The following is a 12985-nucleotide window of genomic DNA, read 5'->3' as shown; positions in this document are numbered from 1 at the left end:
ATAATACGCTAGATACCATTTTGACAAATTGAAATATAAACAATGTTTAAAAATGTTTTTGGGGGGATTATCTTGAAAAAAATTATTTCTCCTAACAGAGGAGAGAAAGCAACAACAGAAAACATATCTGAAAATATCAACAAACCTATACTCCTCTATCTATATCTGCACCAATAAAAGCCTTATTGTGGCTTAACCATACTAAATTTATATAAAGAACACTTTTTTGTATTTAGGTTACACATTTGTGTGTTGATGCTTGCATATGGTAAGCTAGTTACTTTTTGTTGCACTGACAAAGCTATAACTTACTGGGTTTAGACAGGCTCCATATAACTTGACAATATTGGGATGGTTTACTCGTGACAGTTGACGAAGCTGCAATACAAATCACACTTAATTTCAAATCATGGGAAAAAAAATGCTAACACTTGATTTTCACATGTATAATTCACACACAACAACAGCAACTAAAGTTTTATGTGTCTGCCTATACCTCAATGGTGATTTGAGAAATTACAAGACTAGTGCCATTTTTTACATTTTAATTTATATTAGAATTGTGTCTAATTTTAACTGAATTTAAAAGAAATTTTCAAGAAATCAAATGTGAAGATTTTTTTCTTTTCGGATGTAGTAAGAATATTAAAATCATAAGCACTGTGCAACTTTGACTTTTTAAAGGTTTTACAGTCTGGTGTCCTTCCTTCAAGTCAGACTGCTTAACCTCATAAGTAACCTGAATCATAACAGCTTTATAAACAACAAAGAAAGCTACTCCTCTGTGAAAAAAAATAATGCCTCAAGCCTATAAAATATACTACTGGGTTTGATATTAATGTGACAAAGTTCCAAGAGCCTACTGCTGCTTGTTCTGATAGTGTTTAGAAACATGCCTTCTACAGAGAGGAGACTATTTTGCACTGAATTTTTCTTCACCTTTAGGCACAAGGAAAGGCAAAAGGAATTTTTTTTCTTTTCCATAGATTTCTGAGGCTTATTCTTTTTGCTATTTAGTCTAGGGATCTAGCGGTATTTTTTCTGCATACTTTGGAAATCCTAATAAAACAGGAATATTACATCTGATGCTTGCACTGTGTAGGCCTTTTTGAATCCCAGTAATTATGAAAAATTTCTGGGATTCTCAGATCTCCTTCTAACACAAAAATGCTAAGAGACTCATCTGATGTACTCAGTACTAAATTAGACTCAGATTAGAAACACTGAAAACTTATAATGGTAATGAACAGCATTTTTACATAGAGAGACCTGTAACAAATATGCTTCCTTTAGTCCTTAAATATGTTACATTTGTAGTTCAGTGTCTGAGAGATTTATTTTAATAAATTTTGTCTTTTTTGAAAATTGTAGATTCTTACTAAGCAACATGACACAATACACCTCATTTAAAATACCTAGCACTCAATTCTAGAAAATATTATACATCTTGGGAAGTTTATCAGTATATCTGAGCTACTCAAAATCTTTCTAAGGAAATAAACATTGAATGAACAAGTGATTTGTCCTTGAGTTGTTCCACGTATTAACAAATCTACACACAAAAATGACAGCATGATTCTAGCTGCTGAATGAAGATTCTAGCTCAAGCACCTGGAAGTATTAATCAGCTCCAGGATGCTAATGGGTATTTCAGCTGTCACTTGATTTCACATTGGAATAGAATCAAAAAAGTGGTGTTTCCCCTGCTTCTCTTTTCCTATTTCCTCCCAGTTTTTATGGGAGTGAGCTAAAGGAGATGCAGTGTGCTCTAACTGTCCTAACTGGCACTGTACTGGATACCATAGGTCGCATGGACTTTGTAAAACAGACATAGCTTTTAATACTCAAATTTAACATGTAAAGAAAACAAGCTCTGTCAAAATCCGTGATTGCCAAAAAACTTACTGTACCTCTACAATGAAGGCTTTTCTTTCAGATTCACTTTCTATTTGTTTAATGGCTACATCCTTAGCTCGCCATTTTGCCTTGCAGACCACACCAAAGGCTCCTCTTCCAACAACCTAAAGCAAGATGATATGAAACACTTCAGTTAAAACTTTATATGGTTTAATTTTCTGCTCAGATATTGCACAAATAGAATAGAAATTTAACTTATCTATCTTCTCTATTATGCTATGCTAGGTATTAATAGAGGAATTCAAACCTCTCAAATTAAAATGCATGCGCACAAAATATACAGAACTATTCTGAAGTCTGGATGGGATGTTCATTATGATCACAATTATCCTTCCACTTTCTCGCAGGTGCCACAATAATGTGAGAAACATAAAATTTTGCTGTGAGTCCTGCAGGTAAGCATAGTGTCTGTATAATTATGCTTTCTCCATTGTTTTTCATGACTGTTGGAATCACATTTCCTGAAGGTAATACAGAGCCAACAGGAGCTATAATCTCCAATGCAATTTCACAGAAGCTTCAGTAGACATTTCACTATACTGCGTTATCGAAGAAGCCTTTCAAAATAGAAAACATTTTGAAGCAGCTCATTATTTAGAGCAGATTTTACAAACTCAGCATGAGAATGAAAGCAGGATAGAGAGAAATGTCCTTTCTCTGCGAGGTTTACTTTCAGTTATGGGTGAGTTATAAAATATTGCAAACTGAAATTTCACTTCTTTTACTGTACTTTTTCAGGGGGAAAAGAGCAACACACAGGAACAAAATCAAAACATGCATATGCAATTTAAAATTGAAACAAGACCATCACCAACAGTGACTCTAGCTTCTACAGAAAAGCACAGACAAGTAGGTGTTTTTTATATATATGTGTGTGTACGCTTGAAAGAGGTGTAGAGGAAAAGGAGAAAATGAAGGTACAGAAAGACATAAAAGAAGCTAAGGGATAGGAGCACCTCAAAAAGAGTGTGAGGTGAAGCAGGTGTGAAGGATGGGGAAAGAGGAAAGGTACAAGGGGCTGGATATGCTGGTATCAGATTTAGTAGTTGGTCATAGTCTTCCTGTGTCTTTAGTTTTAATGGCATTCTACGTTTGTGGTTTTAAGTAATCATATATGTATCTTTGTTATGCAATAAAGCAGACACTTAAAATTCAATGAATGCTTTTTTTGGGGGGGAGAGGGAGGAGGAGGGGTGGGTAAAGGAGAAGAAGAGTGGGCAGAGAAAATAGCAAGGGTGGAGTAGAAGCATTTAGAAATGTGATTATAATAACAGTGTATTATGGCAGAGTTTAATTTTACTGAAATGGGTAACGCACACCCACATGAATATTATTTTAGCTCGAAAAACAGACTTCCCAAAATTACATTTACTCTTCACTAAAGTCATATTTATTTATAACTTTATTTAAAAAAAAAAAAAGTAGAAAAGATGCTTTGGAAAAAAAAAGAAGAGAATAAACAGAATATTCAAAATTTTAAAATAGAATAAAATGCAAAAAAGACATGACAATTAAAAGACAGACAAAATGTTTATACCAGAAAATCTGATACTGCATCTACATTATAAACATTACAGTGATTCTTACAGGATTGTTAGTGAAGTCACTCAACAGTTATTTAACAGAATGGCTTCTTACAAGTAAGACGTAGTTTGGAGGAGTTCAGTGAGTAACTGCACATTCCCATTGATTAAACAATGTAAAGCACCAGCTGCCTGAAAGCTCATTCTTTGAGGCAGTAACATTTTATGGTTTCACCTCAAAATATTGAGATGCCCCACCTGTACAGCAGCAGATGTGAAAGCAGCATAGTGGCACAAGTGCCAGACCGAACCTGCAAGGCCCTGTGTCACAGTGGCCGGTGACTATCAGGCATGAAAACTATGCTCTGGTGAAGTTCAGCTGACTAGATTTCATACCAAATACATAGTGAAGCTGATTTCTCCTGAGAACAGGGGAACAGAGGCAGGGATAGCCATAGCTGTAGGTAGATAGTTCAAGACCTGCTACGATTCCATGCTAAGCATCACAGAATCTACAATCAAAGGCCCAATATGAAGAGAAAAACAAAACAACCAAAATTTTCATATTAAGAAAAGGAGAAGTATGTGAGATCTTTTTGAAAGGTCATTTATGGAAATGAAAGACAGCTGCCCAGGAATGATGATCAATGGCATTTTTCTTTTCTGGTTTCCTTAATACACTCAAATATATTTTCTCTTCTACATCATAGCACACACATCTAACCTTATCACCTTCACTACCACAGGTTGAATCTACCAGATGAGAATTACAGCATGTCCACCATTTATTGCATTCTGTCCCTCAAAAAAGGGACACACTGAATATAATGCCTTTCTTCAGCTACAATATATAAAACCAAGACTCTTCTCGTGAAACAACAGACACCAACTATTTTCTTGCAGCCCACAAGAGAGCTTGGAAACCTGGAGCCAAATGAACGATTATTTACTACAGAAAAATAAATGGGAAACAGTGAGTCATCTGAAGACCTCAAGACCCCAAAGCCTATTTTGATACCTCCTCTTCTCACTTAGACCACATCTGAATAAAAAAACCCCCAAGTTATTGACCTTGGTAGCTCCCCACCTTTTTCCAGTAGCAAAAGTGAACTGTCCTTCACAACATCCCTCCACACCTCTCACTACCAGATGGACAGCTAGTGAAAACTCTGTTGGTGCACTGTAAGTTTGTGCTTTATAAAAGTGCTGATTTACTCAACATGTTGAGACCAAGATCACCTACTGAGCAAGCACATCTAACAGCCTGCTTACAGCACAGCAGTTCTAAGGAAATGCTGTTAAATAGAGCAGGATGTCACAGAGCAACTCGTGCATGAACTGCACTGGCACTAGCAACTCAGTTTCAACTCTGCTGTTATTGTACAACTAAAAGAAACCTAAACTGAGGGAGTAACTGAGAACTTTGTCATCTGCTTAGGGAAAGAGAGCTGTGCACATAATGATTTATCCTAGCTGGAGACAATTGACATTAATGCTGAGTGAGTCTCCATTTCTAAATGTATCCTTACATTTAGATCCTTACACCCTTAATGTTTTTTGACTACAGCTTATAGCTCTGTTCTATTCAATGCAGTGATGTGGAGAAGCCACTCAAAGACACTTCAAACACTTCAAAAGATATTGAAGATATCGCGTACAATCCAAAGACACCAGATAAAATCCAGTGAAACAATTTGACTGTTTTTTTTCTTTAAATTCAGCCTACATCATTTACAACAACATCTGATAAACGAAATTTACTTTTTGAGGGGAGAGTTGTATCTTTCCTTGCTAAAAAGATTTGTGTATCTATATGTTTCACTCTACAACTATCTGAAAGTAAGTGGGAATCGGCCTCTTCTCCTAAGTAACAGCAACAGGACAAGAGGTAATGGCCTTAAGTTGTGTCAGCAGAGGTTCAGATTGGATATGAGAAAAAATTTCTTCTCAGAAAGAATAGCGAGGTATTGAAACAGGCTGCTCAGGGAGGCAGTGAAGTAATTGTCCCTGGAGGTATTCAAGAAATGTGTAGATGTGGCACTGTGGGACATGGTTAATGAGTATGCTGGTGCTGAGTTGACAGTTGGCCTAGATGATCTTAGAGGTCTTTTCCAACTTCAGAGATGCTGCGATTCTATGAGATTTACAAATGTGCATACATATTAGTAACAAATATCTCTTGCATTTGATTTTACAGTCAAATCCAGCCCATAAGCCAATACAGTAGCATACTCTGCCCTGAAGATTAATCTATGACTGTCTGCAGATTTAACATGAAGAATCTGTAAATAAATATTAATAATCAGATGCACTTGAGGTTGTCCTACCAACGCCTGACTAAAAAAAATTTTAAAAATCAGCATCAAGTGCAAACAGGAAGAGTTTACCAAGAGTTTACCATACAGTGCAGTCAAGGTTTCATAACAATTTGTCAGTGACTTTGTGCCTGCTTGTGCAGAGGCTTGAACTTCAGGGAAGGACACGAATACAATAAATATTTATCTGGGATACAGAGAAAACAGAGAAGAAAGAGCAAATATCAAGATGGACCTGATACAAACTCAAAGTTTACTATATATGGTATCCCACAGTATGTTTTCTTACATAGTGGGGAAAAAATATTAATTGTAAAAGACATTGTTTATAAACAACAGAATGAATCTAGTGATGGAATCCACTTGCATTTTATTTTCTTCCTTTTAGGTATTCACCAGACTTATTCTTTAAAGGACTAAGTGTTGGAATCTGTCAGAACAGTTCAACAAAGGCACTAAGTAAAGTTTCCTTCAACACTGTATGCTGGAACTAAGTAACTTAATAGCATATGAGGGAAGCGCTGTCTGAACTTTAATTTCTTCATGCTCATTCCTTCTTGTCCCCTGCTGTTGGTGCCACACCATATGTTTGGGCAGTAGCGCATATTCTGAATTATATGAAGCACAGTTAATGGAATTATTGACACAACAAATCAATAAACAGCAGTTGATCCGTGGCACCGTGTATGTTTGGAAAATGATCTAAAAATAAACACATTCTTTTGGTAAAAGACTTTGGCCCTTTAAATATCTTAGAAGATAGAAAAGGAAAATACAGGGCAGATTACAGGTTTAGAAGTAGAACACTGGTGCTTCTACTAATCCACATAATAGTTTCTCAAGAATCACCGAGTTAATACTTGACATAGACATTTTAAACTAGCAGAAATGCTTGAAGAACTTTACAGACCAAAAAGATTGTCCCTGAATATATTCTTCTCTCTATAAAACTCATACCAGTAAAAAGTTATGTTTTAATGTGTGACAAAACAACATAGCAAAAGAGAGTACCATTTGCATGTTTTCCACATAGTGTATTTAGAGTCTTATTTAAAGAATATGAACCATACAAGATCCATGGAACAAATATTACCTCTGCCTCTGTGTACAAATAGTATCAAATGCTGTACGTAAACAAAGATACATGATACTGACTGGTAAGTATGTAGACCATACCCACTGCTAAGAATGTAGACTAGAAATCATGTAGGAAGAAACTGCAGATATATTAAGGATGTATTTTGTACCAGGGGACGTGAAAAGTGTTGTGTTCCCTAAATGAATAAGAAAATTGCATCAATGAAACTATATGTATTCAGAAGCACTATTCTCCTATCAGATGTCAAAACCTTACAAAGATTAACTTCAATTTTATATCAGCTGTTTTCAGAAACAGAAATAGTTTTTATTCCTATCCATGAAATTTCCACATCATTTAGCTCTCTATGTTGGATATTTGGTGCTTTTCTTTCTAAAAAGACACTGCTGAATATGCAAGACAGCAATAAAATATAATAACTCCCTAGTTAGCATACAGAGTATTCCTTGGAGAACTGTCTTCATCATTTGCAGCATACACTACGCTTTTGTTTATGATTATAGGAAGCAAGACAGGCATTTACAAATTAACAAAATGGAACAAAACCCATGCTTCCAGACAAACAGCAGTCTCTAAAGTATCTTTAATGTCTGTCCATCTTTTTTTATTGCCGGCATATTTGGAAACGAAAGATTAGTGAAACATTTGGAACCCCTCAAGCTTCATACACAATAAAAGATGGAGAAAAAAACTAGACAATGCAAAAAAAGCTACAGAAGAACCCACAAAACCCAGTTTGGAGGCCCTGGGATACATACCTAAGTTTTCTATCATTCATTTGGGCAGCATCAAATTCCAACTTCTGTTCCCCTGTGTTTGTTACGCTTTATTAAGCAGGTTGAAGCAAATCAGCCCCATGCCATGAATGACTGTGGCCAATACTCTGGCAGCACTATTATGAAGGAACTCAGATCTGCCAATTCTTACAGACGAGCCCTTTGATGGGCTGAGTTTATTTGTACTAGTGCCCAACTCTAAACATTTCTTGTCCTTTTTGGGATTGATACAGCAAACAACAACAGTCACACTACTCCAAAATAAAAAAAACATGAGCAATCCTACTGACATGTAGATGTGGTGTCTAGTTTAAGTTATGCAAAACACAAGAAGAAAAAAGATTTCTTAAAGAAAAAGCAGTGATTAAAAACCAGTGTGTATTCTTAACAAATACACTTAATATCTGCCACAAACTGATGCAGGCAGTCCTTGTTTATTTAGGCATCATCTATTGGAGTTGGACAACATTGTACAGCTATTATTTAGTGACTTGGCTAAACTGAGTTCAATTCTAAGACATCACCCTCTTTTCAGCTTCTTTAGAACATGCTTATGGAGTATCAAAATACCATTATAGTTGTTTCTAATGTTATGAGTGCTTCCAGAAATCCTTTTTTTTTTTTTTTTTTGCTTAAATATGCAACTTCCTGCACGTAGATAGCTCACTCATTCTAAGAAATGTGTGTATCTCATACAAAGATAACAGTTTATCAGGTTATACCTTCATTTCAACTTTCTACATACTGACAGCCTCAAGAACTGAAATAATTACAATTAACAGTACTTTAAAAATATTAATAAAATATCTGTCCCGTGTTCTAGTATTAATCATTTTGTTCCGTTACAGCAGCAAAAATGGGAGGTTCTAGTTTTAGACAAAATACTGCGTAAAGCAGCACTCAAGGTAAAGGACTCCAACACGAGCCTGGTTTGCTGGTCCGATACAGCCTGGTACAGTAATGGTCTTTGAAAACAAATAATCATCATGCAGTCAGTAAAGGAGTTCTAGAATCCAAAGGGTGGGACAAGTAAGGGTTACACGAAGATTGTTTGGTTGTTCTGTTTTTCCTAGGGAAAGACTTTCCCCTCACACTTCTGATAGCAGCTACATTGTCATTCAGTTGTGACATTACCTGTTACATTAAGCACAGATGTTTATTATTATCTCATAAATAAAGCTTGCTTTTGCTACTGGCATTCAAGAGCCTGCAAAGTTTCTTTCTCAAGCATTCTTCATGAGAGTGAAATAGCAGTGTATTTTAAAGATGCAAAACGATCCATTGAACACAGATACGTGCGTCAAAAAAATGTGAACTCTTATATTAATGCTTTAACAGCCTGTTAGCAGCTTTTTAACACATTATTGCAAGCTAGATTTCATCCACATGAAACTGATGCTGTGTAGATTCACCTATCAATTCACACTCCAGTTTTCACTTCAGTTATTTTCTCATGTAGATGAATGATGAGAATCTTTATGGATATAACTAAAAAAATAAAAAAATAAAAAATAGTCCTATGAATTACATCAGAAATTCATTTAGACTGAATCACAGGAATTCTGGTTTACGCTTTTGCCATCTACTCATTTTTCAGCTTTGCTTTGGGACACCCACCTTTGCACCTTAAAGGCTTACTTTTTGGAAAAGGTGAGATGTTGCAGATGTGACTAATTTCAAATGGATTCCTAATGACTACCCTGAGCTCTCTAGAACCAATCCTTTTTTACTTAAATCAGATATCCAAGAGTATTGTTCAGATCTCAGCTCACACCTGCAGTCATGCTCCTTCCAGTTGTGAAGATTTCTGGAGCAGGTATTCTATAACCAAACACAATCCTCCAGGGTCCATTTTTATAAAAGCAACAAGTATTACACAGATGTAGTGACAATTTCAGTAACAGTAGTTTACACAATCCAGTGTTGCCTTGCAACACAAGGAATAGAACCGGTCATTGCATCTCATGAACTTTGTAAAGTTAGCTACTATAAAGGAGAGTAAAAATGATTTGTCTCACTGAATTCCTTCTACATATGTCTCTAAAGTGCTCTGCTCCCATATTTCGAGGATCATGACAGAATTTTCAGCGCTGTTCTCAGATAGCTGATGAAATTATTCACCTATTTCAAAAATATCTAATGAAGGTAAACCGACTCCTTAGCTGCTAGTACCTTAATTAGGTTTGTTAAAATCACTATTTAGAAAGCTTACCTATTCATCTTAAAGAAAACATTCCCCTACACTCCCTTTGAATTAACTACTGTTCAGTTAGATCACTGAATGCAAACTTCAATACTTCTCCTTCATCAGGAGAGCATTCAAAACACTTTAAAATAGTTTTGAACTAATGGAGGTGCAAATTAACTTGCAACTGAGTAAACATGGTGATGATTTTCAACACATCTATGTCAGGCAGTGCCTGGGCAGGACCACAGCATACATGACCAGATGTGCACCTTCTGGTTGTGCAGTCTAAATCATACACGTCATGTGATGAAGAGGTTTGCATTTTGGTCATCTATGACACTGTCATCAAGTTACACGATGGAGGAAGGGCTGTGAATTTTCAGGAAAGAGTGGTAGGGAGCAGCTTGTCAGAATGAGTCAGAACCAAAGTCTGGGTACTGCTTAGATGTGAACTCCTCTAAGAAGAGCAGAAAGCATTACTTTGGCTATATACAAATCATACACTTTAAAAACAGACCAACTTGGCTTTTTCTTGTCAACTTCATTTCCTTTATATTAAGTTTTCAGATAAACTGTGTAGTTTTACTTACTCAGTTTGTAGTGATTTGCCTACCTAATAGATGAAAACTTGAAAGGATGTTCACACAATAAAAAAAAAACAAAAAAAACCTGCATGGTAAAGTAGGGAACATTTCTGTTGAGCCCAAGTTTTGAATCGGTTTTTCCCCTTCTAATTTTGAACATGTTTCCACTGTGACACATCAATTTTGATTTAACTCCAACTCATTCTTAATAATTATGTCCATATTTTGCTTTGGTCTAAGCTCTGGCTTGGTTGGAGCCATGTTTGACTTATGGGAAGTAACACTGCAGGATAGCTGCGTTACATAGTCACAAGTGTGACAGATAAAACAAAATATGGTATATTCTTGATATGATCAGCTAAACCTAAATGGAAGTGCACTTACAGATCTCACGTTTATTAGCAAGGACTCAGTGCCTACAAGTATTTCAGAACTTCCATATCTATTAATAAACCCGTGGCAGAGTGGAACTGCTATCTGCTGACAAGACAGCCTTGATAATACAACAGCAAAGCTATGATTATACAAGCATTCATTTGAGTTTCCACTGTAGATCTGTTGACACTCCATTTTGAAACATCTGAAGCTCATCAGGTACATAAAAAATAGACCATTTTGAGTACTTATACCCAGATAAAAACCTTTGAAAGCTTCTGAATCTGCAGTGAGAGGACTGAAATTTTTCAACAGTGTATGTTTTGTTATAACTGTGAAGCTGTTGGAAACTGCACCACGAATTGCACCTGTGAAAAACCACAGGTAAGAACCATGCTTAGATCTTGCTTTTCTTAATCCACCTGTTTTATTGTAAGGTAGATCTTAACTCTTTCACTGTGCAGTGAAATTAAGACTGTATTCAGTGCTATGGTAGCCCCGCTGCCTAATAAGAGTTTCTTGTAGGACAGGTATAAAAAGCATAACTCAAAATGTTACAACAGCTGTCAGCAGCCTTCCTCATGACAAGAACACTTCATCAAGGCTCCCTTGCTTATATTACATGAGATTTGTCACCTCCAGCAGAGATACTACTTTGAGGATAATGCAACCATCACATTAAATAAAGCAAAAATTGTTGCTTAGGCATTATCTCTACATACATTTTTGTAGATACATTCCTGTCACCACAGGTGCTAGTATGGCAAATATGTAGAGCATATCTATGCCCTGAATGCTAAAACTCAGAATGATAAACTCCAGTTACACCAATTAGACACTATGCAAATCCACATTTCCTACACGTAAATGGCAATATATCCCTTGCTAATAGTCTTCCCAAGGGTGCGGTGAGGATTAAAGGTTTGCACAGTGTTTTACTCATTCAAAGTGTTATGTGTAAGGCATTATATGTGCTACTCACTTTCAGGAGCCATCACCGGACACCTTTTCAGGCTGGCTAAATTCCTACCAACTTTATTTTCTTCTTTGGGTAAGGAAAGCAATTTCTCCTGAAAAAATGTGATTTGATCCCTGTCCATTAGTAAGAGATGTACAAACATCAACATATTATCAAATGAAAAAATACTTTCGGTTCCCAAACACCACAAAATACTCTAATTTCACAACAGTTAAACTGAGGAGAGAAATCCAACAGGAATTCTGTGTGTTTCTGAGATTTGAACACCCCTGCAACAGACGTATATGCTTGAGTAAAGGAGTCAAGCTTTTCCAGCTCCCATACATTTTGCTTCTACAAGAAATCCAGGAGGCAAAATAGCAGGTATGAAATTCTGCACTGTACCACAGTTACAACTTCAAAGAACTTCAGAGAGTCACTTTACTGTGAAGCTTTGTACAGAAGGGGGTGATAGACTGTGCTACAAGGTAACCCAGTGCCACTTCCTGGGTAACAGTGACAAGTCATAGGTGAAGTGTTACAGATTCACAAGTGCAACATAGTCAGCCTATGTTAAAAACTAAAAGATGTTCGTCCTTACGACTGTTGGAGTTGTAACTTTGGGAAATCGCTGGCAGTGATGGGATGAACATACACATAGCGATGCAGTGAAGTGACAAAAAGAGAATGCAGAGACGGAGATTTGAAAGGAACAACGAAAATTACAGTTCCCCCTTGTGACAGTGCTCATCAACTCTTCGTACTAAAACGGGTGATGTTCTGGGAATTTTGAAGCCCGGAACGAACAGACCCTGCTAAAATAAAAGCCCACATTGCAGCCCCTCGTTCTCGTGTCCACAACAAGCGAGGGACCTGGCACCTGCACGCCTTTTCCTGCCCGGCACCAAAGCCTGTCTCCCAGATGGGCACACAGGTACGCGCCGGGAGCTCCGCAGCGCCGCGGCCCCTTCCGAGCAAGGAGCGCGGCGCGGACGGGCGGCCCTGGAGCGGGCGGCCCTGAAGCAGGCGCCGCTCCGCGAGGCCGCGCAGGGAGAGGCCGGGCTGCCACTCACCTCTTCCACTTCGATCTCTTTGTAGTCGATTTCTTCGAAGTTGAGGACAGGGGGGGTTTCAATCATTTCAGCGGAGGCGGCAGCGGACATCCCTCCTCTTTCACCTGGGGGAGGAGAGGCCAGGGCAGGCCGGGGGCCGCGCTCGGCGGGCCGGGCCGGCTCTAGTCGGGGCGCGGC

General features: G+C 37.4%; 1 protein-coding gene and 1 long non-coding RNA gene across 7 annotated transcripts in view; one reads left to right on the top strand and one right to left on the bottom strand.

The window, feature by feature from the left end:
* MAP3K7 (mitogen-activated protein kinase kinase kinase 7) overlaps positions 1 to 12979 on the bottom strand; it is a 48772-nt gene extending 35793 nt beyond the window's left edge. For 5 of the 6 annotated variants that reach the window (XM_010707620.1, XM_010707614.1, XM_010707615.1 and 2 more), the window contains exons 1-3: positions 12809 to 12979; positions 1911 to 2021; positions 313 to 378 (exon numbers count right to left, since the gene is read on the bottom strand). In XM_010707620.1, the coding sequence (XP_010705922.1) occupies positions 313 to 378; positions 1911 to 2021; positions 12809 to 12898 (267 nt within the window). In that variant the 5' untranslated portion in view covers positions 12899 to 12979. Of the gene's footprint in view, positions 1 to 312; positions 379 to 1910; positions 2022 to 12808 lie in introns of those variants that run through there. The other variant, XM_010707619.2, reaches the window with a different exon arrangement.
* Positions 2040 to 4272, top strand: LOC104909892. The gene is made up of 3 exons (XR_004158967.1): positions 2040 to 2312; positions 2656 to 2766; positions 4187 to 4272. It is a non-coding gene; the product is annotated as an uncharacterized LOC104909892 (long non-coding RNA).
* Positions 12980 to 12985: the final 6 nt, after the last annotated feature.

This window comes from Meleagris gallopavo, chromosome 2, assembly GCF_000146605.3.
Source record: "Meleagris gallopavo isolate NT-WF06-2002-E0010 breed Aviagen turkey brand Nicholas breeding stock chromosome 2, Turkey_5.1, whole genome shotgun sequence".
NCBI classification, from domain to species: Eukaryota; Metazoa; Chordata; class Aves; order Galliformes; family Phasianidae; genus Meleagris; species Meleagris gallopavo.
The sequence above is the reverse complement of the archived record's forward strand: the minus strand, read 5'-3'. Positions and strand labels throughout refer to the sequence as shown.